This window comes from Sander lucioperca, chromosome 13, assembly GCF_008315115.2.
Source record: "Sander lucioperca isolate FBNREF2018 chromosome 13, SLUC_FBN_1.2, whole genome shotgun sequence".
NCBI lineage: Eukaryota > Metazoa > Chordata > Actinopteri > Perciformes > Percidae > Sander > Sander lucioperca.
In genome coordinates this window covers 18,009,235-18,036,757 of record NC_050185.1, presented here as the reverse complement: position 1 = coordinate 18,036,757, position 27,523 = coordinate 18,009,235, and the positions used below count along the sequence as shown (strand labels likewise).

Genomic DNA, 27,523 nt, shown 5'->3' with positions numbered 1-27,523 from the left:
TCTTTTTCATTGAACAGGGCAGGTCTTTCAAACTTAAAAGACAGAAACAGGTGTGTGTGTGTGTGTGTGTGTGTGTGTGTGTGTGTGTGTGTGTGTGTGTGTGTGTGCGTGCGTGTGTGTGTGTGTGTGTGTGTGTGTGTGTGTGTGTGCGCAGAGGTGTGTCTGCTGTGACACCTTGTGTGTTACTGTAACAGTGAGGATCAGTTCTGTTAAATTTCGTCTTTGGTTTAGTCTCCATCCCTGGTTATTCTACACTCATTGCTCATAGGATTTATTAATCACTCATTGCTTGTACCTCTGCTGTAGACTACAGACTGTAATGCGTATAGTTGTAAACTTTACAGTATTATAAGCTGTAATGTGTACTATGTACTGAGTCTCGATATGAGTCAGCATGAAGACAACACTTGACTGCTGCTCTAACTTTTATAATCTGCTCAGGCCATAGTTTGTTGTTTCCCTTTTTAGCCTAAATTTTGGTTATCACACTACCACAGCACATTAACATGTTAAAACCAACAACTGCCTCTGTGCAGCTTCCTTTTTTTACCTTGTTCCAAAAACCCTTCAGACTGTTTCACATTTTGTGCATGTGCAACATTGTCTAGTCTAGCTGCTTTAAAATAACAGCCTGAAACAACTGTTGTTGGTAATTTCTTTATTTCAAAGAGCATTGTCTGAACGTGTACAAAAGTGCATCATTTTCTTCATAGGTTTTCTTCTTTTCTTCATGATAGAGACACAAGCTCAAATGCAAGATGAGATTCAATTACACTTTTTATCCAAATGACATCACAGACTACATTGTGATTTAGCACAATGCAGAAAACAAAGCACTTATATAAACCATAGTAGGACACATGTTTAAAAACTGTTAAAATACACACAAAATAACTCAAATATTTAATATTGAATTCGTAAAATGAGACTAAATAGATAAAGCACTCAGCTTGTTCTGCTTTTTGTCAGCATAATTTAAAAAGACTAGCAAACGTGAACAATTTTCCAACAGTGTTAAAAGAGGTACTCCAAAAAATAAAAACACAGTAATCAATTCTCCTCAGATGCCATTTAAATGCATTATCACATATTCTCATCATATTACCTCACATTTAGTTTAATTGCTTACCTCAACAGCAAATGTAAAAGCCACATCTAAGCCACATGATAATATAACAAATTAATCCTTCTAATAATGAAAAAATATGCACGTTAACCAAAAGTTTACACTAATACCAATCAGTGTTCTGTGTGTATCTATAAAACGTTGCCTTTAATGTTGTGCATGGAGTGGAAGAATCTCACGAGTGTTAACAGCTGAGGACCTTCAGCCTCCACAGGTGTTGATACTGCTGAGGCCTGAGCACAGTTCAAATGAACACGGACTGCTTTTCAGGGATCAGATAATGACCAGTCAAAACACAACACTACAAAAAAATCCACTTAGTCCCTTTTGTTCACAGTTCCCCCCAAAATAGCAGCCGTTTCTTTGTCTGTACAGATTATCCAAGTGTTTGCACTTTGATGTAAAAGCTAAAAACAGTGAATTAACACATTACACAAACAAAACCAACACAATCCAGTCTAACTGGATAAAAGTATGGCCTTGGCCTTGAATTGAGAGAAAAATACAACAACATTGTGTCAGCATGCAGACAGGTCTGAAGGAGCTGCCCTGAGGGTGTCCTTGGTATCAGTCTTCACCCAGAGGATTCATGGTGATACTTGCAAAGGAACACAAATGATGTTCAACAACAATAAACAAAAACTGTATTATAGTACAACTTGGCCTCAGAATTTCAGAAGACATCTTGATCTTTTATTTCAGTGGTTCTCAGCCTGGTAGTTGGGATCCTAAGAGAGTCACAATGTGATTCATAGGGGAATAAATTGCTGTTAAAAGAAATGGATCCCCATAAAGACATTTAAAATTGTTTCAAAGTCAAATCGCTGAATTATCCAGAAAACAACACAAGGACAAATCTTACCACTCTGCACAGCAGCCTGCAACAGAGGCATTGCATTGTTTTAAGGAATCACAACCCAAACATGCTGAGAACCAATGCTCTTTTTGAAAGAGACCCTTGTATAAAATCTAGGATAATGAAAATTGTAACTTAATTGTGGAATGCGTTGAAGCTTTAGCTTCTACGGCAGGTGAGACATTTACAATCTGGGATCATGCAATAGCACCACTGTTGTGTTTATGAGGTCACTTCCTGTCTTTTGGTCTCTCACTTCCTCCTTCGGCCACAGTATTTACCCTGACAGCCAGCGCCTAAGTAGCAGAACAGAGAAAATTATTCTTCACTTGGCATACAATATACATACTGTTTAGGTAAAAACAACACTGAAAAACATGTAGTCACACTTCATACTAACAAGCATTACAGTCAGAAGTGCATCCCAGTGTCTCAGTTAGAAGGGTCAGTTTTTATTTACTACTGTCTGTAAAAGGAACTAACTGTAATTGTGGGTGTTAACTATGTGGCAATTCTTAAACATGCCAAATTCTCAGAAAACCTGAACCAGATTTTTTTTTAAGAGAAAAGGGTGTGCATTCTACTAGATGCTGCTCCAAAAGGCTTTGTTTGTCAAAGTGTATAGGGATGATTACTGAAGTGCATTTCATTGTGGTAAGTGTCAGAGGAAACAATGTATGAAACGTTTTCATCATGTAACATTTCTTTAAACAAGCTCAGTTACACTTAAAGTCTAAGAACTCAGGATGATGTGTCCTGGAATGAGTTTGAATGATAACATGACATTTTTAGTTCACTCACAAAAATTCCAGTACAATGTTTTGTGTATCTGTATAGATCTAGTCTATATCGTTAACGTTCCACTTCCGGGATTACTCCGGTGCCGCGGGAAATTCCGCCGGATGCATGTATTTTCCATTTTCTTCTGCTTTCTTTGTGTTGGAATTTTAAATTTGGTGGATTTATGAGGACTATTGTTGACTGCTCCTCAGATCTCTGCAGGGTACATTGAGACAGCTAGCTAGACTATTTGTCCAAACTGAGTTTTCTCTCGCACTACTATTTTGCAGCGGCTCTGTGCGGAGTTTAGCGCCGCCCATGACAATTCGGATTGGTTTGAAGAAATACCATTAAACCAGAGCACGTTTTCCTCCCATTCCCGAATGCTGTGTGGAGTAGCCAGACCCTCCATCAGCGCGCTTTGGAGGAGGGTCTGGCATAGCGAGACTAGTATAGATCTAACTGTAAAACATTACAATGTGTATGATTTTTACCTCTGTAGCCCCCAGCTCCCAGAAAGGCCTGCATGGCTGCATATTTGGCTGCCTTCTGTGCCTTGGCTAAAGAACATAAAAGTAAAGTTATTCTGCAGACATTTTCAAAATGAACATCTTATTTTATTTTATTTTATTTTGTTAACAATAAAAGTACAAGACATCAGAAATGTAGATGTTTTCACTCATTTGTGTTAAAAAAAAGCCTCCAAACTAACATCAAAAAGATACTTTATGAAACAAGGAAAGAATGTGTAATTGTCTTAATCTAGATCATTATGTGTCAGTGTGTATATCTATGTGTTAGTGCTGGACATATGTGTGTTAAGAGACTGAAGCTAATTAGAGCATGCTTATCCCAGAGGATACAGTGAGTTTTCTTACATTTTTGCCCGGCCCCTGTGTATCCTAGAGAACAATAACAGGAAAGACAGAGTCATAATGAACAATTGATAATCTTTACAATGGTCTCATTTGTTATCTCAGCAATGACTTAAATGAAAATATGCCAAAACAAATATTCACTATGCAAGGCCGGACATTCTGGATAAAAGCATTTTCTGTTGTTACTTTGTTGTATGCATAAACAACTGTTTGTTTTGGTTATCTACTAGGTTTCACAATATTTACTGTTTATGGTTTTAAGTCTTTACAAAGAATATGCTGAGAGCAAGTTTAAGTGTGACAAAGAGCTTCTGTCCTACCTGGATAGCTTCCACCAGCCACCCCACCATAGCCAGGGCCAACACCCCCTGCTGGAACAGTGGACACATTACAGTCTGCATCACTTACACAATGCACTTCTCTGGATAGACTGGTCTCCCAGAGGCAGGCAAGGTATTCACTGTGGTTTCATTGAATGCTTTTGTTTTCAAATCTCAAAATGTAAAAACGCAAATGTTCATAATCGTATATTATTGTTCTGTGTTGTATCAGTGCTTCACTTAAAACCAACCTGGTAAGCCGCCTGCACCTCCTCCTACTCCCTGACTTGTTCCTGCAGGACCCCAGGACCCTCCTGTTCCTCCTGCTGCACTACCTGGAAAGGCAAGTGAGTAGAGAGAAAGCTTTACTAGTTTAGTTTTTTGTTTGACAGACTTGTATCACACTTTGAAATATTTTACAAAGACAACACCAGGCACATTAGAGAAGAGTATGAAGTTGTGCTTGTACAGTTTGTGCTCTGCCACTCCTAAAGTTACTCATTTGGTACTCACTATTTTCCATTATAAACAAGAAACTTACCTAAGCTTCCAATAATACCTCCTGTTCCTGCACCAGGAAGTCCTTCTACTCCACCACCTGATGAACACGGGTGGGGTTGAAGTAAATTAGATAGACTATACATGAATGGCAGATAACATAATGGATATGTATCAGAGTAAAGTATTGAATTAGCACAGAGTGAATAGGAAAACAAAGCAAAAGATAAATTAACATGAAACAAACATCAGTTTTATCATGCGGATAAGACTTACATTTGAAGATACATTTGTTCATACAATATAATATGGAAATGTCATAATTGTTTTATTTCTTTGTTCAGTATGGTAAATATTAGGGCTTGGACGATATGCTTTTGTCCCATATCCCGTATAAACAGAAATATTTAGGTGAATCATTGGTAAAAAAAATAAATAAAAATATTGATTCTAGGGAAAAGAATCAATTTTAAAAATCGTCAAAAATAAAATCATGATGCATATGATTTTCGATCCCCCCCCCCCACACACACACACACCCCTAATATTCTGTGACAATAAGAACATGCATCAGTAATTATCAGAACCTTTAATGAAATATTTATTTGCATCAATTGAGAATTTTACCTGGTCCATAGCCAGTTCCACCCAACGACGAGCCGTAACCCGATTTAGGAGGCTTCCTATTCCCAAGTGCTTGGCCACCAGGTCCATATCCACCCACACCACCAGGTCTAAACCCCCCTGGTCCAGTTCCTGCACCTCCTGGGCCAAAGCCGCCAGTTCCAGCACCTCCTGGGCCAAAACCGCCAGGCCCAGCACCTCCTGGTCCAAAGCCAGCAGTTCCAGCACCTCCTGGGCCAAAGCCGCCAGTTCCAGCACCTCCTGGGCCAAAGCCGCCAGTTCCAGCACCTCCTGGGCCAAAGCCGCCAGTTCCAGCACCTCCTGGGCCAAAGCCGCCAGGCCCAGCTCCAACTCCACCAGGACCAGCTCTTGTACCTCCACCTAATCGTCCTGCTGGGAAACATCTAAACACATTAGCACAACTATATTTGTATAAAAATATATTTACCATCCCCAATCCTAACCTGAACCTCACCTGATCCATCCCCAGCTCCTCCATAACCTGAAAAAAAGGATTAGAATGGTCAAACTTATGAAACAATAACAAATAGGTGTCTCCATCATTACAATGAATATTTGTATATCACCTGCCTTATAGTTTAACTTGACCATTACTTACCAGATTTAGCAGGTTTTCTTTTTCCTAATCTTTGGCCCCCTGGTCCGAAGCCACCCGTTCCTGTGCCAGCACCACCTGGTCCGAAGCCACCCGTTCCTGTGCCAGCACCACCTGGTCCGAAGCCACCCGTTCCTGTGCCAGCACCACCTGGTCCGAAGCCACCCGTTCCTGTTCCAGCACCACCTGGTCCAAAGCCTCCCGTTCCTGTGCCAGCACCCCCTGGTCCGAAGCCACCCGTTCCTGTTCCAGCACCACCTGGTCCGAAGCCTCCCGTTCCTGTGCCAGCACCACCTGGTCCGAAGCCTCCCGTTCCTGTGCCAGCACCACCTGGTCCGAAGCCTCCCGTTCCTGTGCCAGCACCACCTGGTCCGAAGCCACCCGTTCCTGTTCCAGCACCACCTGGTCCGAAGCCTCCCGTTCCTGTGCCAGCACCACCTGGTCCGAAGCCACCCGTTCCTGTGCCAGCACCACCTGGTCCGAAGCCACCCGTTCCTGTGCCAGCACCACCTGGTCCGAAACCACCTGTTCCTGTAGAAATTATTGCGATACGATATTATATTAATTCTTTCACAAAGTCTGCCACGATACAATTTCAGCCTGCGACCGATAAGAGATGATACATAAGCCCGTTTAACACAATCGGTTACATTTATATATATTTACAAAAAAACAACTAAAATATGATTGGTCAATTTCATTACTGAGCTCTTGCAGACATTTAAATGAAAAACAAACTACTCTTTTTTATAAATAAAACTAAATATAAAGTGGGAATTTCAAAATAACGGCGCATCCTAAAGATGACGATATGTATCGATATTTTTACCTTGTATCGATAATATTGTATTGTTGAGGATTTAATCCAAATATCGATCCAGATTGATGTATTGTTAAACCCCTATTATTTGTACATTTTAAAGGTGTTAAAGTGTTAGAATAAAGACGTTTCTCACCTTGCCCATAGCCTGCTCCACCCAGTGAGGATGATCCATAGCCTGTCAGAAGGAGTTAACAGCCTGAATCCATCTTAAAACATAATACGTTATTAAATGTTGTGAGTGTTATAATACATGGTAATTATACCTGACTTGGGTGGCTTTCTTGTCCCCAGTCTTTGACCTCCAGCAGTATAAACACCAGGAATAACCCCTGCTCCACCAGGTCCATGGCTGCCTGGTCCTGTGCCAACACCACCTGGTCCAGTGCTGGGCCCATATCCACCTGGTCCAGTGCCACCAGGTCCGTAACCACCAGCCCCATAACCTCCCGGTCCTGCACCATAACCTCCTGGACCAGTACCATAGCCACCAGGACCAGCTCCATAACTGCCAGGCCCAACTCCACCCCAGCCTCCTGCTCCAAGTGCCCCATATACTGATAGAAAGGTAAAAACATAAAATGTATCATTAAGCTTCTTTCATTGATCAAGTCCTTTTATAAAGAGAGGAGAAAACATTTTATAAAACCTTTGCCGGATTTTCCTGCTCCCTGTCCTACTCCAGCTCCAGTCGGGTAACGTATGCCTGAGAGAGATAAAAAGAGATATTTCAGACTTTATTTCAGGTATGTTTGTCATTTGCTGTAAATCAGATGGTAAGGATAGTGTTAGTTAGCATACCTCCACCTGGTAAAACTCCAGCACCACCAGCACCATAGCCTACAGTATGATGGATAATGTATAAACATAATTGTAATATAGGCATTTAGGTTTGGGATGAATTACATCCATGACATTTCAGAGAAGAAAACACGGTAGTGGCTCACTTTTTCCAGGTTTAAGGACTCCTGTTCCTACTCCACCAGGCCCACCAGTCCCAGGTACCAAACCTGCTCCTCCAGGACCTCCTCCAACTCCTCCTGGACCTCCTCCTGCCACCCCACCAACTCCACCAGGTCCACCACTTACACCTCCTGCTATAGTCCCATCAGGTCCGTATACTACATTTAAAAAATAAACAAATTTAATAGATTTTTTTCTTCAGCATGAATATTTAGTTTTAGTTGTCACTATCTAGCCAGTCCTAGTGGCTAGATTGGAAGTTTGATACACAGTGGTAGATTTTGGATGGCATTAGATGTAATACAGTCATAATGGAGTGTACATTCAGATGGCAAAAATGGAACCTTTGGGTGGTTTTGGTGTTCCTCCAACTCCACCAGCTGCACCTCCTGGTCTAACTCCAGTTCCAGTAGCAGGACTGTCTCCTCTCCCATCTCCTGTTACACCACCTGAAACTCCTCCTGCTGCTCCTGCACTGGTAGAACTCCCTCCTACTCCTCCACCTGTGCCTCCTGTAACCCCTCTCTCTCCATCAGGACCTCCCTCTCCATCTCCTTCACCTGGCGTGTCACCTCTGGGGACACCTGCAGACAGAGCACAGAAGGACACCGTACCTGTATTTCAGCATATAATTACAACTGAAACTAAGAACAAAGTCAGTAACCTCAGCCACATCTTAACCACCATTACAGAGAAGAAGCCTGGCGAGTATTCTTTATTCATTATTTTGATCCCACAAAGTCCACACAAAAACAATAACAGGCCTGGTGAATGTATAATAGATTTTGATAGGTGGCTGTTTGGCTTATGATTACCCCTTGTTGAAGGTCATACAGTAGTTGCTTTGTCTTGTACCTTTGGTAAAAGGCTGTTTGGTAATAAGATAAGTAAGTTATACTGAAACTGGTGTTTTTATTTACCTGGGGGTCTGAGAGGTTTGGCTCCAGGCAGTGTCCCTATTGAGATATCACCACCAGAACCTGCAAAATTATACAGGGAAATTCAAGAAACATCAGAGAATATATTCCCTGATTTCAGCTACAAGATCTCTGCCGACAAGATGTAGAAACGGAAGAAGCAATTCAAAATCTCAGAAGCACAAGCAGGACTCAGAGTTGGAAGGCGTGAGCTCTTATGTCTTGTGGGAAATCTCACCTCCAGAAGGAAGTCCTGTACCTCCTGAATTTTAGAAAGAGTGAGAAAAACAAGAGAGATACCAGAGTGACAATCTCTAAGTCATTGAACACTACAGGAAGTGCAGGCATCACTAACATATCATATAGAAGTATGTGAGCCACACAGCCTTGAAAACAATATGTAGACCTATTAACCAAACAGTTAATGGAGGTTTACGTACCACTTGGTTGTACAGTCCTGCCCCCAACTGTAATGACAGAAATATAGATTATCTTGGGCACCTATTAATCAGAAACATTTTTGCAATACATTCTCAAAGGTAAATGTTAGTAGCCAGCTTCAGCCATTAGCTAGCGTCAGTCTGCCATGCAGTATTCTGTGGTGCCAGTTTTGTGATAGGAAGTACGAGAAAAACACTCACTCTCGGGTACAGGTAAACCAGTGATAGCTGTGAAAGCATTCAAGTGGAGACATATTGTGATCTGCTTCAAAATCAAAAGCATTTGTGATAGCGTGATATGCCAATGATATTAGGCAGATTTTATGTTTACATTACGATGATGCTATTTCAAAATCCAGAGTCCTTTACTGTATAATAAGCTCCATTAACCTCTCACAAGTAACATCTCAGTGTTTGGTATACTTTATGCCAACTTACCAGGGGCGGCTCCTGTGGGACCTGTAGGATATGAAAACAAAATGTTCAGTCGTGTTAATTTGTAATATAAAGGAAACAAGTACATATGTTGGTCCTTTGTAGATGTTACATGCAGTATTGGGCCAATTAGTGTGGATGTTATAGCCTTTCAATTTTGACTTGTAAATATACAGAAAATTTAATGTTTTTAAGAACACTAAATATGTTTGTCCCTTCAAGTTTGAGAAAAAATTGCACCAGTGGTGTCTGAGTTGAAACTTTAAAGGGTCTGTGATCACACAGTGCAAATACTTTGTAATATTAGTACAAATATGTTTTTAAGTTTTCTAATATTTAAATTATATGTACCCATGTTAGAAATGTAAAACAGTCTCAATGTATAAAAGTATCTAGCAATGATCCAAAATGCACAATCTGTGTAGGCAAGGTTTTATAAAATTTTTGAATATTCCTGGATCCTGGGAGAAAAAGTGTTTTCTTCTACACGTACACCTCAAAGTTAAGGAGTTACTGCATGAGTGAAAACTTAAAGCGCTTTATAAATGGCCACATGATGGCACTGTCCACGACAAAATCTAAGAAACAGTGTTCCTTTGGTTACCACTGGATTTAATTGAAATCCACATCATGGTTTTTGGGATGTCCGTCTGACTAACAGATGCACTCTGACAGAAATGGATGCAGAACTTGCAACGCTTGCAGACAGACATGCAGAAGCATTGAAATAAACACTGACCTGGAACTTCTGTCCCATTGAGTCCTGTTTTATAAAAATGATTAAAGAAGAACATAAAAGTTGGAAGACAACCCAGCTAAGACAACAACAAACTAACAGAGATTTAAGACAGCAACATTTCTTCCAACATAACCCAATTTCATTTATACTACTTAATGAGTTAGTAGCAGAACAAATTAACACCTTAACTTCTATTAATATGTGTTTTGAATTTGTAGTATATATGATTAAAATACCTGGTTTTGCTCCAATGATGGGGATTCCTGTTCCACCCAAGCCATCTCTGTCACCTCCTTCACCCACTGGTCTGCCAGCTACACCAGTACCTCCTGTTTTAATACACACACATGTGGATACCTTTTTTTGCCTTGGAGTCTAAGGGCCATCTTTTATAACCATCAGATTATTACATCCTTGGACCTGAATTTTCGTGTTTGTGATTTGTTGTCTATATCCACAAATTCTGTGCCTGATTTCATGGTAAAAAAAGACAAGTTTAAACACACCTTCTCCTCCAGAACTTCCAGACCCCTCTATCACACTGCCAGTACCAGCATCACCTGGAATAAGGACTGAGATTTGAAAATAGACAAAGAAAACGGCTAAAATATTTTTAGTTAGCCAGTTTTCTCTTTTTTATTCCTCTAATTTGGAAGGTCACCTCCATCACTGTCTTTTTCATCCTTGTTAGACACATTTTATATTAAAACGTACTAACGTACTGGAAACCCTGTGAGTAAATGTATTGTGGTAATATGTGACTAAAGTGTCTGTCCACTGTCCAGGTACCTTCTGATGCTGGAGCTGGTGTGCCTCCTGTGGCTCCAAGTCCTCCTCCTGTTCAAGCAGGCATATGGATTATCTGATTAATTATTAATAATTCATTGCAACTAAAATGTGTATTCTTAATCCAACAGAAGCTTACCACTGGGCCCAATTGTCCCTGCACTGCTGCTTGTGCTGGTGCCATTTACTGAAACACCAGTGCCGGTCCCTGTACCAGATCCCGCAGTGCCGGTCCCTGTTCCTGCCCCAGGTACAACTCCACCAGGTTGCCCTACAGTTTAGGAAAGAGATAATCTGATTAATTCAAAAGAGGTTCTTATGAACAGCTATATTCCTCAATTCAAACAATTATATAAAATACAAATAATGTTCTACTTGACACAGAGTATTGTCAAAGTACACCTTACCATACTTAGCAGCTTTAGATCCAGCTGTGCCTGAGGATCACAACAAATGACATGTATTGACTGCTATATAAAAACTTATAAAACACATTGTTTAAAAAAAAGATTTGTACAGATAAAATAAGCAATTAAAGGTGGCATTAGAATTACTGACTAGAGCTAGTCACAAAATCACTTTTCTTGACTGAGATTTCTGACGATTCTGAATTTCACTTTCCAAATAAAAAAATTGCTTTTTGGAATTAAAGCTAAAATATGTAACCTTGCACAAACATTGTCACCCTTCAACTGCAGCCAAGCTAGTGTGATCAACCAACATAACAATTGCAATTAACAGACATTTCTAGGCAACCAAAGTGTTCCAATTAACTTTGATGAAGTGAAAACACACAGTGAGAGGGTCAAAGTTTAAGACGAAAACATGTACAACAGTACACAACCGTAAATATGACAGTTTTATTATTTTACCATACTTCATTATAATGATGGGATATGAGATGTTAACTTTGAAACCACCCCTGCCTTCCCACCTATCTACTCATATTTCCAGCTCCTCTAGTCTACTGTAATAAAACACTAATATCTAAGTATTATTGTCATTCCAATATTATATTACTATCTAACTTGTTTCAGTTACAGGCCATGAGTAGTGCAAGGCACCTGCAATTCCCACTAACCACCAATAGAGGTCAATAAAGGAATAGTTCAAACTTAAACGTGATTCAGATCTTTTGTTATTTTTTTTATTTAGAACACCACGCTATTTCACAGACACTCTACTAAAAACCAACCTAGACCTCCAATGCCAGCCCCAAAGCCTCCTTGTACATAACCTATAAAACCTACCTACACAAGATAATAAATGGAGCATAAGAAACTCCGCCAAGAGTGTATAATTGGAGAAAAAAGAAATCAGCAAACAGAAAGAAGAAGAATTTGTAACTCACCACCTCCTCCTGCTCCACCTCCAAGGACACCACCAGCACCCATTCCACCTTGACCTACACCAGGATCATTTAGAAAATAATTGAGCTTTTACTGGAATTGGGATGAAACCTCCATCATTGTGTTTTTAAGAAACAAAAAAGGGACATTTTGATACCGTATTTAGCAGGTTTTGATCCAGCTCCATATCCTGTAAAAAAAAGGCAAGTTAGGACTTTGCTTAATTTGAGTTAGGCAAGATTTATCTTGGATACAATTAAAATTGCCCCTGAACCTGTTCCATATCCAGCCCCTGGTCCTGCACCATAGCCTCCACCTGGTCCATAACCTGTCCCAGGCACAGGTCCAACTCCAGGTCCATATCCACCAGGTCCATATCCTGTTCCTCCCAATGTTCCTCCACCGGGAAGCCCTAGGGAGGAGGAAATGTGCAGTTTGGTAGCTCTTATAGAGACTTTCTATATATATTCAGTCTTAAAATGTTTTAGGGAAAAAAACTACTTTTTTTTCTTGAATGAAAGTATAAAATGTTGAGTTGTCATTGCTAATAATTTTTTTTTAATGGTATCATCTCTCATAACAGATTTTTATGTGTTTGATTTCAACTTTCTAGACAATTAAACTGCCACAGAAGTGTCTTGTAATAAGATTAGATTAAAATCTTTGCGTTGACCTAATCTATCAAATTTTGGCATCTATCTTTTGGCATTGGCCACTGCATACTGCAATTTTTCTTATAAACACTGACCATATGATGTTATTATTCCAAAATTAATGTAGAAATCACTTTATGTTTGAGAGACTTAGATCCCCAAGAGAATCAAAGGACGTGCACACCAAAAAAGGAGTTCATAAAGATGTGTGGGTTCAGGAATATTTTGATGTGCACACATTCAGCACTGTTCTGTCAGTCCTGTAATTGTGACAAGGCTCAAATGCTGTTATAGATGCAGTATGCTGGTGTTAAAACTCCACTAATCAATATTTTTATATTAACTATCACCACATGAATCAAAGATAGGCAACTACGAAAGGAACAGAAAAAGGCAAGTGCAGAATGAAACTAATTAGTTTCTGTAAGTGAGTAGTTGCATTTGCGTCATATGTTTAATAATCTTTGTGTTTCTTGTTTGTTTCATACTGTTTATGAGGAACTGTGAGAATGTTGTTCTTCTCTTCATACCTCCAGCACTGCCTGGTCCAAAGCCACTCGGCCCACCTCCCGTTCCGATACCAGAACCAGGTATTCCACCAGTCCCCTGTCCTGCTCCAGGTCCACCACCAGTTGTTAGTCCAACACCTCTCCCGGGGACCCCTCCTCCTACTCCGAGCCCAGAACTAGGCCCAGCTCCACCACCAAGTCCTCCTGTACCCAGGGTACCTCCAAGCAGACCTGCAGAGAGCAGCATTTTATTAGATATTATAGACTAACCTGATAGCACTTTACACTCTGTTGACAAACAACAGGCTGTTTTCGTGGCAGACTTTTTGATATGTTATAGCTGGAAGGAGTAGGTATAATTAATAACACTGATAATTGCTGCATTTTGTTTAGATGTATAAGCCCAATTGGATATTATTACAGTATGTATCAATGTATTTAATTATAATGTTGTCTGTTGATACACATTCAATTTTTTTTTATTAAATACGGTTGTTTCTTACCATATTTGCGGGCTTTGGCACCAGCATAACCTACAAAATGCAGACACATCAAGATATTTTAAGAGTGTTATATTAGCCAGGGGATCCATCTCAATTCAGACAAGCCTCCATATTTTATCTTTCATCCGAATCTTTCATCCTACCTCCAGGTCCATAGCCTGTACCAGCACCACCGGGTCCATAGCCAGCACCACCAGGCCCAACTCCTCCACCTGGTCCATAGCCTGTACCAGCACCACCGGGTCCATAGCCAGTACCAGCACCACCAGGCCCAACTCCTCCACCTGGTCCATAGCCTGTACCAGCACCACCAGGTCCATAGCCAGTACCAGCACCACCAGGCCCAACTCCTCCACCTGGTCCATAGCCTGTACCAGCACTACCAGGTCCGTAGCCCGTACCAGCACCACCGGGTCCATAGCCAGTACCAGCACCACCAGGCCCAACTCCTCCACCTGGTCCATAGCCTGTACCAGCACCACCGGGTCCATAGCCAGTACCAGCACCACCAGGCCCAACTCCTCCACCTGGTCCATAGCCTGTACCAGCACTACCAGGTCCGTAGCCCGTACCAGCACCACTGGGTCCATAGCCAGTACCAGCACCACCAGGCCCAACTCCTCCACCTGGTCCATAGCCTGTCCCAGCACCACCGGGTCCATAGCCAGTACCAGCACCACCAGGTCCAACTCCTCCAGGTCCGTAGCCTGTACCAGCACCTCCAGGTCCATAGCCTGTACCAGCACCACCAGGCCTGAATCCTCCAGTGCTTGTCCCTTGACCTCCAAGTGCTCCACTTAACATGCCTGTGAGCAGAACAGTCATGCTTTATTTGTACTGATATTCTTTGTTAAATGCAATATAATAATAATAGCATGCAAATATATTCAATTATATAACTATTCTTACCATATTTACGAGCTTTGGCACTGGCATCATACCCTGAAACACAAATATAGTAATTAGGCCCGAGCACGAAGGGCAAAGTGCTGAAAGTGCGAGGAACCTATTGTTTTTGTAAGGATTGTTATTTTTCTGCTGCGCTCGAAAACTCATCAAAATAGTCACACCTGCTTTATTATGGAACCCATGCAACTTCGAGGCAAGGCCCGCACTTCAACAGCATTTACACGCTACGACTGGCCAGGTGTCCATGCTTACGTAAGGTAATGTAACCCGATTTGTTCAGGTCCTATCCCTTGACCAATCGGCTATCCTAACCTTAACCACTCGAGGTCAATGCCTCACCCCAACCAATCAGGCTGCTTCGTAGGGCGGGACTTGCTTAGAAGTTACGTGGGATCCATAATAACGCGTCAGACCTGGCAAAAATTTAAAAGTTCTGTAGTGATTGAGCTTGGGCGTGGCCAGCAGGCTCCATAGCGCCCCCCAACGCATGCCATGGTTTGGATAAAGTTATTTGTTCTTCACGAAATTTGATAGGAACAATGTTCTCATCTTGAGGAACATACAGTATACATTTTTTTAAATGTTTTCGCCCGACAGGAAGTTAGCCATCTTGGTTTTTGTGCATTCATTTACAACAAGTACTTTAGGATGCACGAGAATTCTCAAAATTTTGCAGCCATGTTCAAATAGTAAATACTTTGATCCAATATTGCATTTAGGCTTGGGCGTGGCATGGTGGCTCTATAGTGTCCCCTAATTAGTTTTAACTTTTGACCGCATTTTTGACGCCCTAATATACTCGAAAACTCACAAAATTTGGCGCACACATCAAAACTTGTGAGCATTGAGAGACTGTCCAGGGATTTGGTTCATGAGTGTTAAGCGAGTTCCATAGCGCCCCCTAATGCATTAAAGACCCAAATTTAAACATAGCAGCTCCGATATTCACGAAATTTGGTAGACACATTGCTCTCATCATTTCGGACATATTTCCAATTTACTCTCATTAGCCCCGCCCAACCGGAGGTCAGCCATTTTTCATTTAATGCATTTTTCACGTATTTTACGCACATTTTGTCAAACTCCTCCTAGGGGGTTATCCAATTTTCCGAATTTTTGTTGGTATAATCCTCTGACAGATGTGACCTTAAATTGCGAAGGAATTTTTGATAGCTCGAACAATGATGTCATAGGTCATGTGACAACACGCCATTTTAGGCCCTTTACAGGTACAGGACTTTTTTAAATTCCTTCTAGAGATTCAACAGATCCTTCTCAAATTGGGTCAGCACCATGTCAAGACTTTCATGAGCTTTTGTGTTTTCATAGAACAACGTGGGCATGGTGTGGCAGCCATTTTGTACGTTTTGCTATAACGCAGGAAGCTTTTGTAACTTCCCTTTACATTGTCTAATCTGCCTGAAACTTTGCAGGCATGTTAAGAGTCCAGACCTGGAGACATCACACGCCCATATTGAGTTATGATCATTGCGCCACCTGCTGGCAACAGCAAGTCAGCCTTATGTGACAAATTGACAAATCCAATTAACATGAAATTTTAATGGTGCGGTCTACACATAATATACAGCAACACAACGTATAATTAGTGTGTGTTCACTAGCGCCACATAGTGGACAGAGGAAGTGTTACAGGCAACAGGCTATCCGCCTGAACACCCGACGTGCTGGGAGTGGCGAGGGCCCTTTCATTGGTGCTTGCAGCTTTAATTATCTATTTGTCTTTGCTAATGCAATATATGCTGTCGAATTACTGCATACTATATCTTAAGGGATTACTGCTTATAGTGTTAAGCTATAACTATTGCATAATTATAGGCTACATTTTCCAAAAACACCAAATCTACTGATTCATAATTACCTCCAGGTCCTGTTCCTGCTCCTCCTAATCCAGTTCCAGTTGCACCTGGACCGTACCCAGTTCTACCTGGCCCATAACCAGCTCCTCCAGGGCCAGTGCCAGCACCACCAGGACCAAAACCAAGACCACCTGACCCGGTGCTGGCACCACCTAGACCAAAACCAACCCCAGAGCCAGGTCCCACTCCCGTGCCTAGTCCAACTCCTGCTGCACCAGTGCCTGCACCGCCTGGACCGAAACCATAGCCAACACTTGGCCCACCTGGCCCCCCTCCTGTGCCGAGACCAACTCCAGCTACTGGTCCTCCTCGTCCAAGGCCTCCAGCAGCACCAGTGCCTCCACCGCCCAGTAGACCTGGAGAGATTAAAGGCATTTTTAGTGTGTCTCAGCTACAGAGGTTGTTAAATACACACACTACATAATTATCATGTTATTTTGCTATTTTGCAAAAATGGCTCACCATATTTGCGTGCTTTGGCTGAGCCAGCACCATAACCTATGGTACAAAGAAATGTCAAAGTAAAGTGTTACTAAAACATTAAATGACCTGTGCAAATGTAAAAGGTTATTCATTGTTGACATATTTGTTTAAAACATTTCAGGAATGGTAAATTACGTTATATGAAAAATTATTTGATTGATGTGTCCTGCACCTCCCTTAAAATACCTGAAAAAGTTGCACTTCTCAAGATTTACCTAAACCAGGTATGCTGCTGGCTACTCCAGGCCCGCTGCCTGTTCCACCTCCAAATCCAGGTACAGCTCCAGGTCCACTTCCTGTTCCAACTCCACCTCCAAATCCAGGTACAGCTCCAGGTCCACTTCCTGTTCCAACTCCACCTCCAAATCCAGGTACAGCTCCAGGTCCACCTCCTGTTCCAACTCCACCTCCTAATCCGGGTATGACTCCCACTCCTCCTCCTGGGAGTGTTCCAGCCCCAACCCCCAAAGTACCTACTTGACCAAGTGCACCTCCTCCAGCTGCAGCTCCACCTGATTGAGAAAACAAACAGGTGAGTTTACAAAAAATGTCAATACAGAGTACTTAAAAATTACATAATGCTTAATTTTGCAACACATTTGCAACACATTCACACAAGGTTGACACCTCAGCTTATGTGTCTTTACCGTATTTAGCTGCAGCTTTGGCTGGATTCTTCGATTTGCCTGCCCCTGTAATTGAAAGAATGAATGATTTTCTGTGTTTCTGCTTTTAAATTTATCATTGACATTGTGTAACTCTACATGCAGCTGCAGAGTTTACTGCATTGCTGGTTCCTATATACCTGATTTTGGTGATACGAGAGGGTAACCACGAAAAACCCCAGGCAACTGCTGTCCCCGACCATCTAAGGTGAGAAATACACTACAGAGATGCTCATCCTGTAAAATACTCAATTGCAACCTGGGATAATATTTATTATTGTTTCATCAATTCATCTTTTAAAATAGTTGCAAGTAATGCATAGAAAATCTGCTTGTAAAATCTGCTTGTAATATGATGCAGTTTGTCAGTTTAGGACTTTATGACACTTACTGCCGGCTCCCCCTGGTCCAGCACCCCCCTGGCCGAGCACCCCGGCCCCTGCGAGGAATAAGGCAATAGTTTTTGTTTGTAGGCATGTGTGCCAAGATGTGTTGCGCCAAGATTCATTGACATAGAGTGCATTAACACACCAGTCTGTGGCCCAAGTCCAGATCCTGTGGCCACTCCAGGGAGAACACCACGGCCTCCAAAACCTAGCCAGGGAAGATGAGAAGAAAATCACACAAGTGTTACAACTTTTTCTGCAAAAACACTGAATGATGTATTATTGTATTGTTTAATATGTGTTATATGTTTCTTGTGTTGCAACATACCTTGGCCTGGTACATATCCACCTTGATAGAGTCCAGGCACCCCAACTCCTGTGTGACAGCATACACAAATGTAGAATGTTGCCCAAAAAAATCAGTGTTTCTGATTGATCATAAACTATTAAGTGAACTGATGTAGCACATCCTTGAGTAACAAAGGGAGTGTCTTCTTTTACCTGGAACTTGTTTTGATGCTTTACCACCGCTCTTTCCTCCAGGTCCTCCCCCAGTCGTGCCAGTCTGTGGCAGCATTGGAACTGAAACAGCAATGAAGTAAAAAGTCCCTTTAGTTGGCAAAATATAACTTTTAGACTGAAATAGCAAAACAGCGCAAAACAATTTACAGGACACTAAAGAATGAAATAAGTTTTTCCACAGAAATACATATATATATATATATATATATATATATATATATATATATATATAATATAATATCTCATTGTTTTATATAGTTAATGTATGTGCTTCACCTTACAGTACTGAAATACATTTAATCTTTAATGCTTTTTTGTAGAATTGTAGAATTCATGTATGTATACATTGCTGTATACAGTATAGCAAAATGTAATTTATATTAAATACCTCCTCCTGGCACAGCAGCTCCACCAGGACCGACTCCTCCGGGTCCAACCCCTGCACCACCAGGTACAAATCCAGCACCACCAGGCCCAAATCCCACACCACCAGGCCCTACTCCCACACCACCAGGCCCTACTCCAGCACCACCAGGCCCTACTCCAGCACCACCAGGCCCAAATCCCGCACCACCAAGCCCAAATCCCACACCACCAGGCCCTACTCCCGCACCACCAGGCCCTACTCCCACACCACCAGGCCCTACTCCCACACCACCAGGCCCAAATCCCACACCACCAGGCCCAAATCCCACACCACCAGGCCCTACTCCCGCACCACCAGGCCCTACTCCCACACCACCAGGCCCAAATCCCGCACCACCAGGCCCAAATCCTGCACCACTAGGCCCTACTCCTGCTCCACCAGGCCCAAATCCCGCACCACCAGGCCCAACCCCAGCACCACCAGGCCCTACTCCCGCACCACCAGGCCCAAATCCTGCACCACCAGGCCCTACTCCTGCTCCACCAGGTCCAAATCCTACTCCACCAGGTCCAAATCCTACTCCACCAGGCCCATAACCTGTTCCTAAGGTAAAAAATAAACAAAATTCTGTCATATTTCAGTGATTAAAACTGCTTAATGTTTATTAGTAAGCTGCAAATACCTGTTTTAGGAGGTTTGGGACCAGTTCCACCAGTTCCTGGGTATTGACCAGCACCTGGACCATAACCGCCTCCATAGCCACCTGGGTCAGGACAGTGGTTTGTTTAATGCAAATATATTCTTCAAGGTAAGCAATATATACAAATGTAAGGTGTGTGACCAGTTAAGGAGGAGAGAATCATTTTTCAGTCATATTATTGGGTGCTTCAACAGAGCAGCTCTGTGATTTGTTTATTTGTGACTCTTTTTGCCAGCAGGTTGTGTAGAAGATACACGAGTATAAGCCAGCTCTGTTTATTCATGTTGTTCAATAATTCTCATGGTTGTATGATTGCATAAACACCTGGCGATGAACTCACTTTATTAATGCATTTATTTATCCGTGCACTTGTTAATAAGAAGAAATAGAAACAGGCCAATGCATTTAAACCTATTATTGGGTGTCATGTAAAGATACAGATGTAGAGAAATGGAAACCACTGACCTCCAGGTACGTAGCCTGTTCCAGCTCCCAGCCCTCCATCTCCCTGACCTCTGACAGTCCCAAGGCCTCCCGCTCCAAGCACTCCTCCACCCAAACCTCCTGCCCCAAGGCCTAATTAGCAGATAAAAGAGAAACAGTACTTAGTACTTCCTATACTTGCTCTAGTGACTACAATACACTACATCATACATTAATGAATTCAGTGTGTCCCTGTGCGACTCCACCCTTTAGTAATGTTATACATGTATGATGGCTGCCCGAGAGAAACCTCACAAGGGTTAACTTGTTCTCTGGAAAGGTTTTGAACATTAGTTTGAAGTGTGCATATTTGACTTTAGTGTTTGGCTGTAGATGGGTCAGTAAAAGTTACCAGGCTGCAGAGAGGGAACTGAAGCCTGTGTGGGGAGATGACTGAGAAAAACCCCTGGGAGACCATGATGACTCTTACTTTCTCAACAGTTGCCACATCAAATTATAAATTAAATTATCTCACTCCCTAAAAGAAGTTAAATTCCTTAAAAGAGAGCTTGTACACATGATAGTTAGTCTTACTTGGTGGCATTTGACTGAATCAATCCATTTGTTTCTTTTTGTTTTCCTGAAGTGTCGTCTTAATTATAAGCAGCTCTAGGTGACTTTGTTCATGTAACAGTTTGCACAGTTTTGGCTTTAATTGGTTTTGTGGATTTTTGCTTGAAATTACAACACAGTGTTTAAAAATGCATCCCTCGCATTGCTTGTTCAGGTGAACTAGGATGTTTGCGTCTTATTCTTTAGGGTGGAGCAGGGCAACACAAACACACTTTGTGGGCATTATTGTGTAGCGTAGCTGAAAAAATGTGTTCTGCTGAGACGGCCAGACTTTTGGTAAACTGGAAAGTGTGACATATGAGTCTGTTTCCTGTGCTTACACTGACCCATTTTCTACCCACCGGCATAATGGGTGGAATTCAAAAGGTTCCACAAAACCAAGGCTTAACCTCTAAGGATCATTTGGATATTATCACCAACATTCCTCATCCTACACATGAAAAACAGAGAGGCCTGAAATTCCAAAGAAAATCAGTCTTTCTGACTGACGTGATGACTTCCGCCCTTTATCAGGGACCTGCCATTCCTAATGTATTAGCCTTTATCACTGTGTGTGTGTGTGTGTGTGTGTGTGTGTGTGTGTGTGTGTGTGTGTGTGTGTGTGTGTGTGTGTGTGTGTGTGAGGGTGGGTGGCCCCTCAACAATGGCTTATCACCTTGAGGTAATGAGGAAATGAAATAATGGTACATGTATGCAATCTGTATCCTGCTGCATTAAATTGAACAGTGGAACAATATATAATATATACAGTACAGGGGCAGACCACTGATCCATGTGTGCAGAGCAGACAACTTCCTCTTATTGTGAATGTTACACAATGCAAGTAAACACATAGTAGCAGGCAATCTGTTTGTTGGTTATAAGCTTACTAGTTTTTTAAACAAGATTTTATAAATACAGTATCTTCAAAGGCTGTTGAGTTCATGACTCTTCTTACCAGCATTTATCTGGTGGGATTTGTCATTTTTCACCTCGCTCTTAGTGATCAGACTAGTTGCCAGACCTATCTCCACAGCGCAATGATCATACTGGCTATGCACACTGTAGCTTAACTGGTACAAGTGTGCAGCAATACTAGCAGTTATTTATTATCCCACTTTGACATGTTTACATAGCTGTCCCATTGTAAATGATGTGCTCAATAACTGTTTGTGTGCTTAATGAGGGGGTGTTTTATTTTGTATTTTCCACCAGCTCCTGTGCACAACAAAGACAAAACCTTACTACTCAATCCTTCAAGTAATGGAAGATCTAACATGTATCATAAATATATTTAGGAGGCAAAAAACAAAACTCCATGCCTGTGCCTTGGCCACCCTGTCCAACACCACCAGGACCAACTCCTCCAGGCCCAGCTCCATAGCCTCCAGGACCGACACCACCTGGTCCAAAACCACCTGGCCCGACTCCACCCTGTCCCAGTCCTCCTCCTACACCGCCAGCTCCCTGTCCTGCTCCAGCCACTCCTCCACGACCTCCGTAGCCGCCTCCTAGAGACAAATAAGAATCAGATATACTTTTGCAGAGGTTAGAGCCACCATGGTCTGTAGGTTTGTTCCTATACACCTCATATAAATGATTTGACATTTCCTATGCATATAGTTCATGACATTTGAGCTTTACTGTCTTTCAAAAGCCTCTTTATGTCCTTATTAAATACTAGAATTTTTTTCTTGGGGATTCTACAAAACACAATCTTAAACAACAGGCGGCCCTGAAAGTCTTACCTGTTTTTGGAGGCTTTCCACCTGTAAGAAGAAAGCAATCATAACAATTAAATCAATAGTAGCACAATAGAAATCTTGCTAGACTTTGCTCTACAGATAATCAAGATTTCAACCAGCCATATTTGTCTTACCGGCCCCAACACCTCCAGGTACGACTCCCAGTCCACCACTGCCTGGGCCGAACGTGCTGGGCCTGAAACCTCCTGGTCCAACTCCTCCTGTTCCAACTCCTCCCGGTCCAACTCCTCCCGGTCCAACTCCTCCTGGTCCATGACCACCGTAGCCCCCTGAGGAATACAGTCATTGGAACATTGTGAGTTGAAAACACGCAAAACGCATGTATATGAAGACAAACCAAATATTATTTTTCATGACCACAACTGCATCTGAAAGCTGATGTGGTGATATAAATCAGTGTGTTCTCTTGAACAGTTAAACATGTCAGTCCTCACTTTCCTAACTTCACACTGAAGTCATAATCAGTATTTCTAAAACTTTAACAGAAAACACAAGTGGCATCCACCTGTTCCTGGTCCAAAGCCTCCTAGACCAGCACCTCCACCAGGCTGAAAACCAGTCCCAGCTCCTCCAGGGCCAAATCCAGTCCCAGCTCCTCCAGGTCCAAATCCAGTCCCAGCTCCTCCAGGTCCAAATCCAGTCCCAGCTCCTCCAGGTCCAAATCCAGTCCCAGCTCCTCCAGGTCCAAATCCAGTTCCAGTCCCACCTGGTCCGAATCCAGTTCCAGATCCTGCACCAGCTCCTATGCCGGCTCCAGTGCCTCCTGCTGCTCCACCAGCAGGTATATATACACCTGATACACAGAACCAGTTTGGAGTCACAGCAGATGACAGATGAGTATGATTTTATAATGGATTTAGCTGTACACACTCAACAGTTTAATGGAAAACAGTGTTTCCGTTGTTTAGATAACAGATGACTTTTGTGGAATGTTTGAGTCATCATTCTGGTCTAATGAGGCATAATTTGCTCCTCTTTGCCAGTACTTAATAAAACCCATTTCATTTGTCTAGTCAACAAGGATTACATTTAAAGGAGAATTCCGGCCGATTTTTATATCGCTAGATGTCACAGAGTACTGTCGATAGGAAAAAAAACACAGGAAGACACAACACAACAAGGCCAGCTGAAGAAAAATGTGATGGAAAAAGAGGTAAGTGACAGTACAAACTTTGAATTTAAACGGTTTCTTCACAATGTCTGAGTTGAAAACGCATCTTGTTGTCACATGGGGCCCTGTTAATGTTGCACAGAAATTTTAATTGCATTTTGTGTCTGTTAAGATGCACAAAGCCACTCTTTAGAACATGCCCCCACTACTGGCATTTTAGCTAACTGGGAGCTCTGGCCATAGCTGCAGCAACTCCAGTTTGCTAGCACCGATTTTGGTCGTTTTTTTTCCTATCGACAGTACTCGGTGACATCTAGCGATCAAGATTCAGGTAAAAATTGGCCGGAATTCTCCTTTTAACAAATACGATCAGATGCCACATAAACACAGAGAACAAGTATGTGTGGGTGTGTTAGCGATGATCAACCATAGCACCAAGCACATATGTTTCGTTCCACAAATCATGATAGCCAAAAATAGAAACCCAGCGAGCAAACAACTATAAAAGGAAAGGTTTTTTTAAGATCCCACAGTCCAAATGTGAAAAGAAGAGGTCTGTAGGGAATCCTAAAGAATGTGAGTTACTGATCTCACAGTAATGCCATGTACAGCACATTAACAACACAGAGTAAATAACTTAAGTGTTCAGTCATTCAGCAGAACAGAAACCTCCTCAACCAAAAGCTTTTGTTGTTTTGGGAGGAATCTTTATTAAAATGAAACATTGGACAGGTAAAACTATACACTCATATTCACCAGAGCTGTGTCATTAAAAGAAAACAGCAGTTGGGCTAGGCAGTCAATTCAAATAAAATGCAATACATAATTTAAATATCATCTATCATCAAAATATATTTATTTTTATTTTGAAACTTTTTTTTGTTTTAGTATATAGTGATTGTCCAGGGTTCACTGTTTGTCTATGGTGACATTAATATCTCATAATTGAATTAGTAATGTATCATTTTATCACTCTGCCCATGATATCATACTGTATTATTGTTTTTAGCTGCTCTGGCGCTGTGGCTCCAGAGACGACAATGTCAGTCTGTCTATTGGACTAAAACAAATCGACTCTATTGGATGATTTGCCAGGAAATAATAAGTGATCCCGAGAGGACTGTACTGATTTTGGTAATTCCCTGATTTTTCTTATAGCGCCATCAGCAGGTCAAAACTTCATCTATTTAGTGAAATATCTCAACATCTACTAGATGGATCGGCACTAATTTTGGTACATTCATGGTTCCCAGGGAGGAATTGTGGCATGAATTACCATGGAATTTGGTGCATTTATTATTTTAGTTAACTTTAATGTTCCCCTGACTTTTTTTATCTAGCGCCACTATCAGGTCAAAATCTAAATTTGTCCAATGATTTGGTTTATCTGTCAAACAGTTTGGTCTTCTTTACATTAAGCATTACAACCTCAGAGAGCCGCTAGCGTGGCTGTAGATTTTAACCTACAGGTGCACTTTGTTGATTTCAAAATAAATTTAAAATGAGCAAGTGAATATATTATGAAAACTAAAGAAAAAGTCGCAACCTTCCCTGTTTGAGTCCAGCCGCAGACCTTTGCTCATGTCATCCCACTCTATACTGCCTCCTGTCTAATAAAGGCACTTTACATCTAAAATGAATCTTAATTATCTATATAATACAACACACAGTCTGTTGTTTCCAACAGTTTGAGCAATTCAGTTCATCAATATGCTATGCTGAGAGGTTTTCAGTTTAATTATGATTCAAGCTGACTGTTCAAAAAAATAGAGACTTGAGTACAAATACTCATCCCCACCTTGCATCAGCCAACTCAAAGCTTAAACAGGCAAGACAGTGAGACAGGATCTGGAAGGATGAGGTCTGGAGCACACAGTTATCGTGTAAGCTTTTAATAAGGTCCATTAAATGCAGGTGCAGCCCCTCATAAAACGTGCAACACCTTAATAAAGGTGCAGCACCTTATTAAAATATTTAACTATAGTTAAATATTGTAATAAGATGCTATATAAATCCTTGTTGTCCTGACCTCACACCTATAGAGGAGGAAGAGCTGAGATGATAAATATACCTGAGCTTTGTGAAGTCAGAACAAGCAATGTTATTATACTGTGGTTTGTCCAAGATTGTTGTTCTTATTTAACAGGTTTACATACTACAGTGCTTTCTAAGTTCATCCAGACAAATGACTAAAACTATGTAGCTATCTGTACATCTTTTTGTGTGTGGAAAATTACGGCAACAAGGTTTTAAAATAATTCAACAAAGCAAAAAAGTTTTGTTTATTACTAAGAAAAAGACACTCCACTCTGAGAGGAGTTGGCAGTACTCTTGAAAACTTTTTGATACAGATCTACACAAAGATAATGTTTGTCCAACACAAGCTCAGTCAAGTATTCTTCACAATCAGATTCTTAATCTGACAGCAAGACTGGAGATGAGTTTAAACTTTGGTTCAGAGATTACAGATCCATTCACACAGGACAAGATGTAAACTGACTGCAGGAGTGATAATGATGATGTCAGTGATAACCACTTATTATACAGCAAAACATATTGTCACTTATCTTCAAACCACACTGAAATAGGTTTAAGGGGAGACACTGCAGGTGAATAGGAAAAAAAACATTAACTAATAAATATTACCATGGAACTTACCCAGTTGATTACTTACATTAAGACAAATATATAATATGTAATATAATATAGATAGGAGTGACACTGAAAAGTTTGGTGTATGTAAGTGCTACTGAAGTGGAGATTTCTGACTCAAAGAAAAAATGAGGCATTATCTAATGCTAACTTTTGCTGAATTTAGGAGAAATTTGCAGGTGCAAATACACAATGTGTAGTAAAATAAACACCTAAATGTGTATTTTGGATATTTTCTTTTCCCACTGTCAAAGAAAGAAGACATGCTATGGAAGTAAAATCGCCCAAAAACTAAAAATTGAAAAATTATGGTTTTGCCTGGGGTGTCTCTCCTTAACTCTTTTGTAGATGTTTGTAAATCTATGCCGTGTGCATTCTAGGAAAGAAATCTGTCATCAATAATCTCCAGCAGCCAATTTCAACTAGAATCCTAGATAACAAAATCACAAAATCTCTTAAACCACAAATCTCATAGAAAATGCACAACTACCATTAAAGAAAACAGGATCAGAGTTCATGCATCCCCCTTCTGCAAACACTGCTACACAAACGTTACATGACACCTGATTTACAGGTGCTGCACTGCTGAGCACCGCACACATGCAGTAAAGGGAACCTACCTCCTTGCAGTGAGGGCTTCCACAGAGCCAGGAGAAAGACGCCATGTAGGTACATAGCCACCATCCCTCTCGCCATCTCGCTCCCAAATGTCCCTCTCCTCTCCCAAGGTCCAGGTTTTTATCAGGGCTCAACAAGGCCTTAACAAAGAAGGAGGGAAAATGAGAGCAGAAAAAGGGGGACAGGATACAAGCCAGGACACTGTGTAATTGGCTAAGAGACACACAGAGAAAGATATACAAGGAGAGAAGGGGAAAGGGAGAGAAAACACTCACCTCATTAAACCAAATGGGTTGTTTTAACTCTCCAATGACTGTTTGTGCTGCATTTCTTGTGTTCTTTACTGCCAAAAAGTATGAAGGGTGGGTGGGGGTCTGAGAGAGAGAGAGAGAGAGAGAGAGAGAGAGAGAGAGAGAGAGAGAGAGAGAGAGAGAGAGAGAGAAAACACATGTATTAGAGGTAAAATAGTCTGAATTGTAAAAAATTGGGGGTCCCAACTTTTCACTCCCTCCAGACACCTAAAAAAGGAACTGTGCCAGAAGTTCCCTATGGATTTCAAAACAGTGTCATGTTTGTCAAGTGAAGGAGAAACACTGACTGACTCATTACTGTAAGGCATAG

At 41.5% G+C, this 27,523-nt stretch overlaps 3 protein-coding genes and 1 long non-coding RNA gene across 6 annotated transcripts; 1 reads left to right on the top strand and 3 right to left on the bottom strand.

Annotated features, from left to right (window-relative positions):
- Positions 1 to 641: 641 nt before the first annotated feature.
- On the bottom strand, positions 642 to 21,106 carry LOC116036972 (fibroin heavy chain-like). Its single transcript, XM_035991009.1, has 26 exons — positions 21,103 to 21,106; positions 20,186 to 20,296; positions 19,703 to 19,783; positions 19,042 to 19,623; positions 18,633 to 18,713; positions 18,460 to 18,507; positions 18,277 to 18,339; positions 18,137 to 18,184; positions 17,886 to 17,948; positions 17,728 to 17,772; positions 17,296 to 17,592; positions 17,060 to 17,095; positions 16,600 to 16,953; positions 14,722 to 14,754; positions 14,439 to 14,618; positions 6,785 to 6,895; positions 6,655 to 6,696; positions 5,702 to 6,229; positions 5,558 to 5,584; positions 5,086 to 5,472; positions 4,502 to 4,558; positions 4,212 to 4,295; positions 3,961 to 4,011; positions 3,641 to 3,664; positions 3,257 to 3,322; positions 642 to 2,278 (listed from the first exon to the last, which is right to left on the bottom strand). Exons 1-26 carry the CDS (start codon positions 21,104 to 21,106, stop codon positions 2,235 to 2,237), a joined length of 3,447 nt encoding a protein of 1,148 aa, XP_035846902.1. The 3' UTR covers positions 642 to 2,234.
- LOC118496614 (salivary glue protein Sgs-4-like) lies at positions 17,553 to 20,190 on the top strand. 3 transcript variants are annotated; one of them, XM_036009024.1, is made up of 4 exons: positions 17,553 to 17,612; positions 17,851 to 17,953; positions 18,675 to 18,729; positions 19,057 to 20,190. In XM_036009024.1, exons 3-4 carry the CDS (start codon positions 18,725 to 18,727, stop codon positions 19,625 to 19,627), a joined length of 576 nt encoding a protein of 191 aa, XP_035864917.1. In that variant the 5' UTR covers positions 17,553 to 17,612; positions 17,851 to 17,953; positions 18,675 to 18,724; the 3' UTR covers positions 19,628 to 20,190. The 3 variants fall into 3 exon arrangements, with proteins under 3 accessions (XP_035864917.1, XP_035864916.1, XP_035864919.1); XM_036009023.1 differs by having other exon boundaries at positions 17,559 to 17,953; XM_036009026.1 differs by lacking the exons at positions 17,553 to 17,612; positions 17,851 to 17,953 and having other exon boundaries at positions 18,049 to 18,729.
- A 975-nt stretch (positions 21,107 to 22,081) lies between the features above and the next one.
- On the bottom strand, positions 22,082 to 22,755 carry LOC118496615. The gene is made up of 3 exons (XR_004899221.1): positions 22,635 to 22,755; positions 22,504 to 22,524; positions 22,082 to 22,266 (listed from the first exon to the last, which is right to left on the bottom strand). It is a non-coding gene; the product is annotated as an uncharacterized LOC118496615 (long non-coding RNA).
- A 236-nt stretch (positions 22,756 to 22,991) lies between these two features.
- Positions 22,992 to 27,256, bottom strand: LOC118493006 (glycine-rich cell wall structural protein-like). Its single transcript, XM_035991008.1, has 2 exons — positions 26,905 to 27,256; positions 22,992 to 23,314 (listed from the first exon to the last, which is right to left on the bottom strand). The coding sequence occupies exons 1-2, from the start codon at positions 26,978 to 26,980 to the stop codon at positions 22,992 to 22,994; spliced, it is 399 nt and encodes a 132-aa protein (XP_035846901.1). The 5' UTR covers positions 26,981 to 27,256.
- Between the last annotated feature and the right edge of the window lie 267 nt (positions 27,257 to 27,523).

What these genes read in the sequence shown, in the direction of transcription:
- LOC118493006 (XM_035991008.1), bottom strand. Translation starts at nt 26,980, where the DNA reads ATGGCGAGAGGGATGGTGGCTATGTACCTACATGGCGTCTTTCTCCTG. An exon ending in GAAGCCCTCACTGCAAGGAG is followed by an intron (nt 23,315 to 26,904) that starts GTAGGTTCCCTT and finishes TCTGTGTATCAG; the next exon opens with GTGTATATATACCTGCTGGT.
- LOC116036972 (XM_035991009.1), bottom strand. An exon ending in TGGACTTGGGCCACAGACTG is followed by an intron (nt 18,185 to 18,276) that starts GTGTGTTAATGC and finishes TATTCCTCGCAG; the next exon opens with GGGCCGGGGTGCTCGGCCAG. An exon ending in TGGAACTGGCTATGGACCAG is followed by an intron (nt 4,559 to 5,085) that starts GTAAAATTCTCA and finishes CGTGTTCATCAG; the next exon opens with GTGGTGGAGTAGAAGGACTT.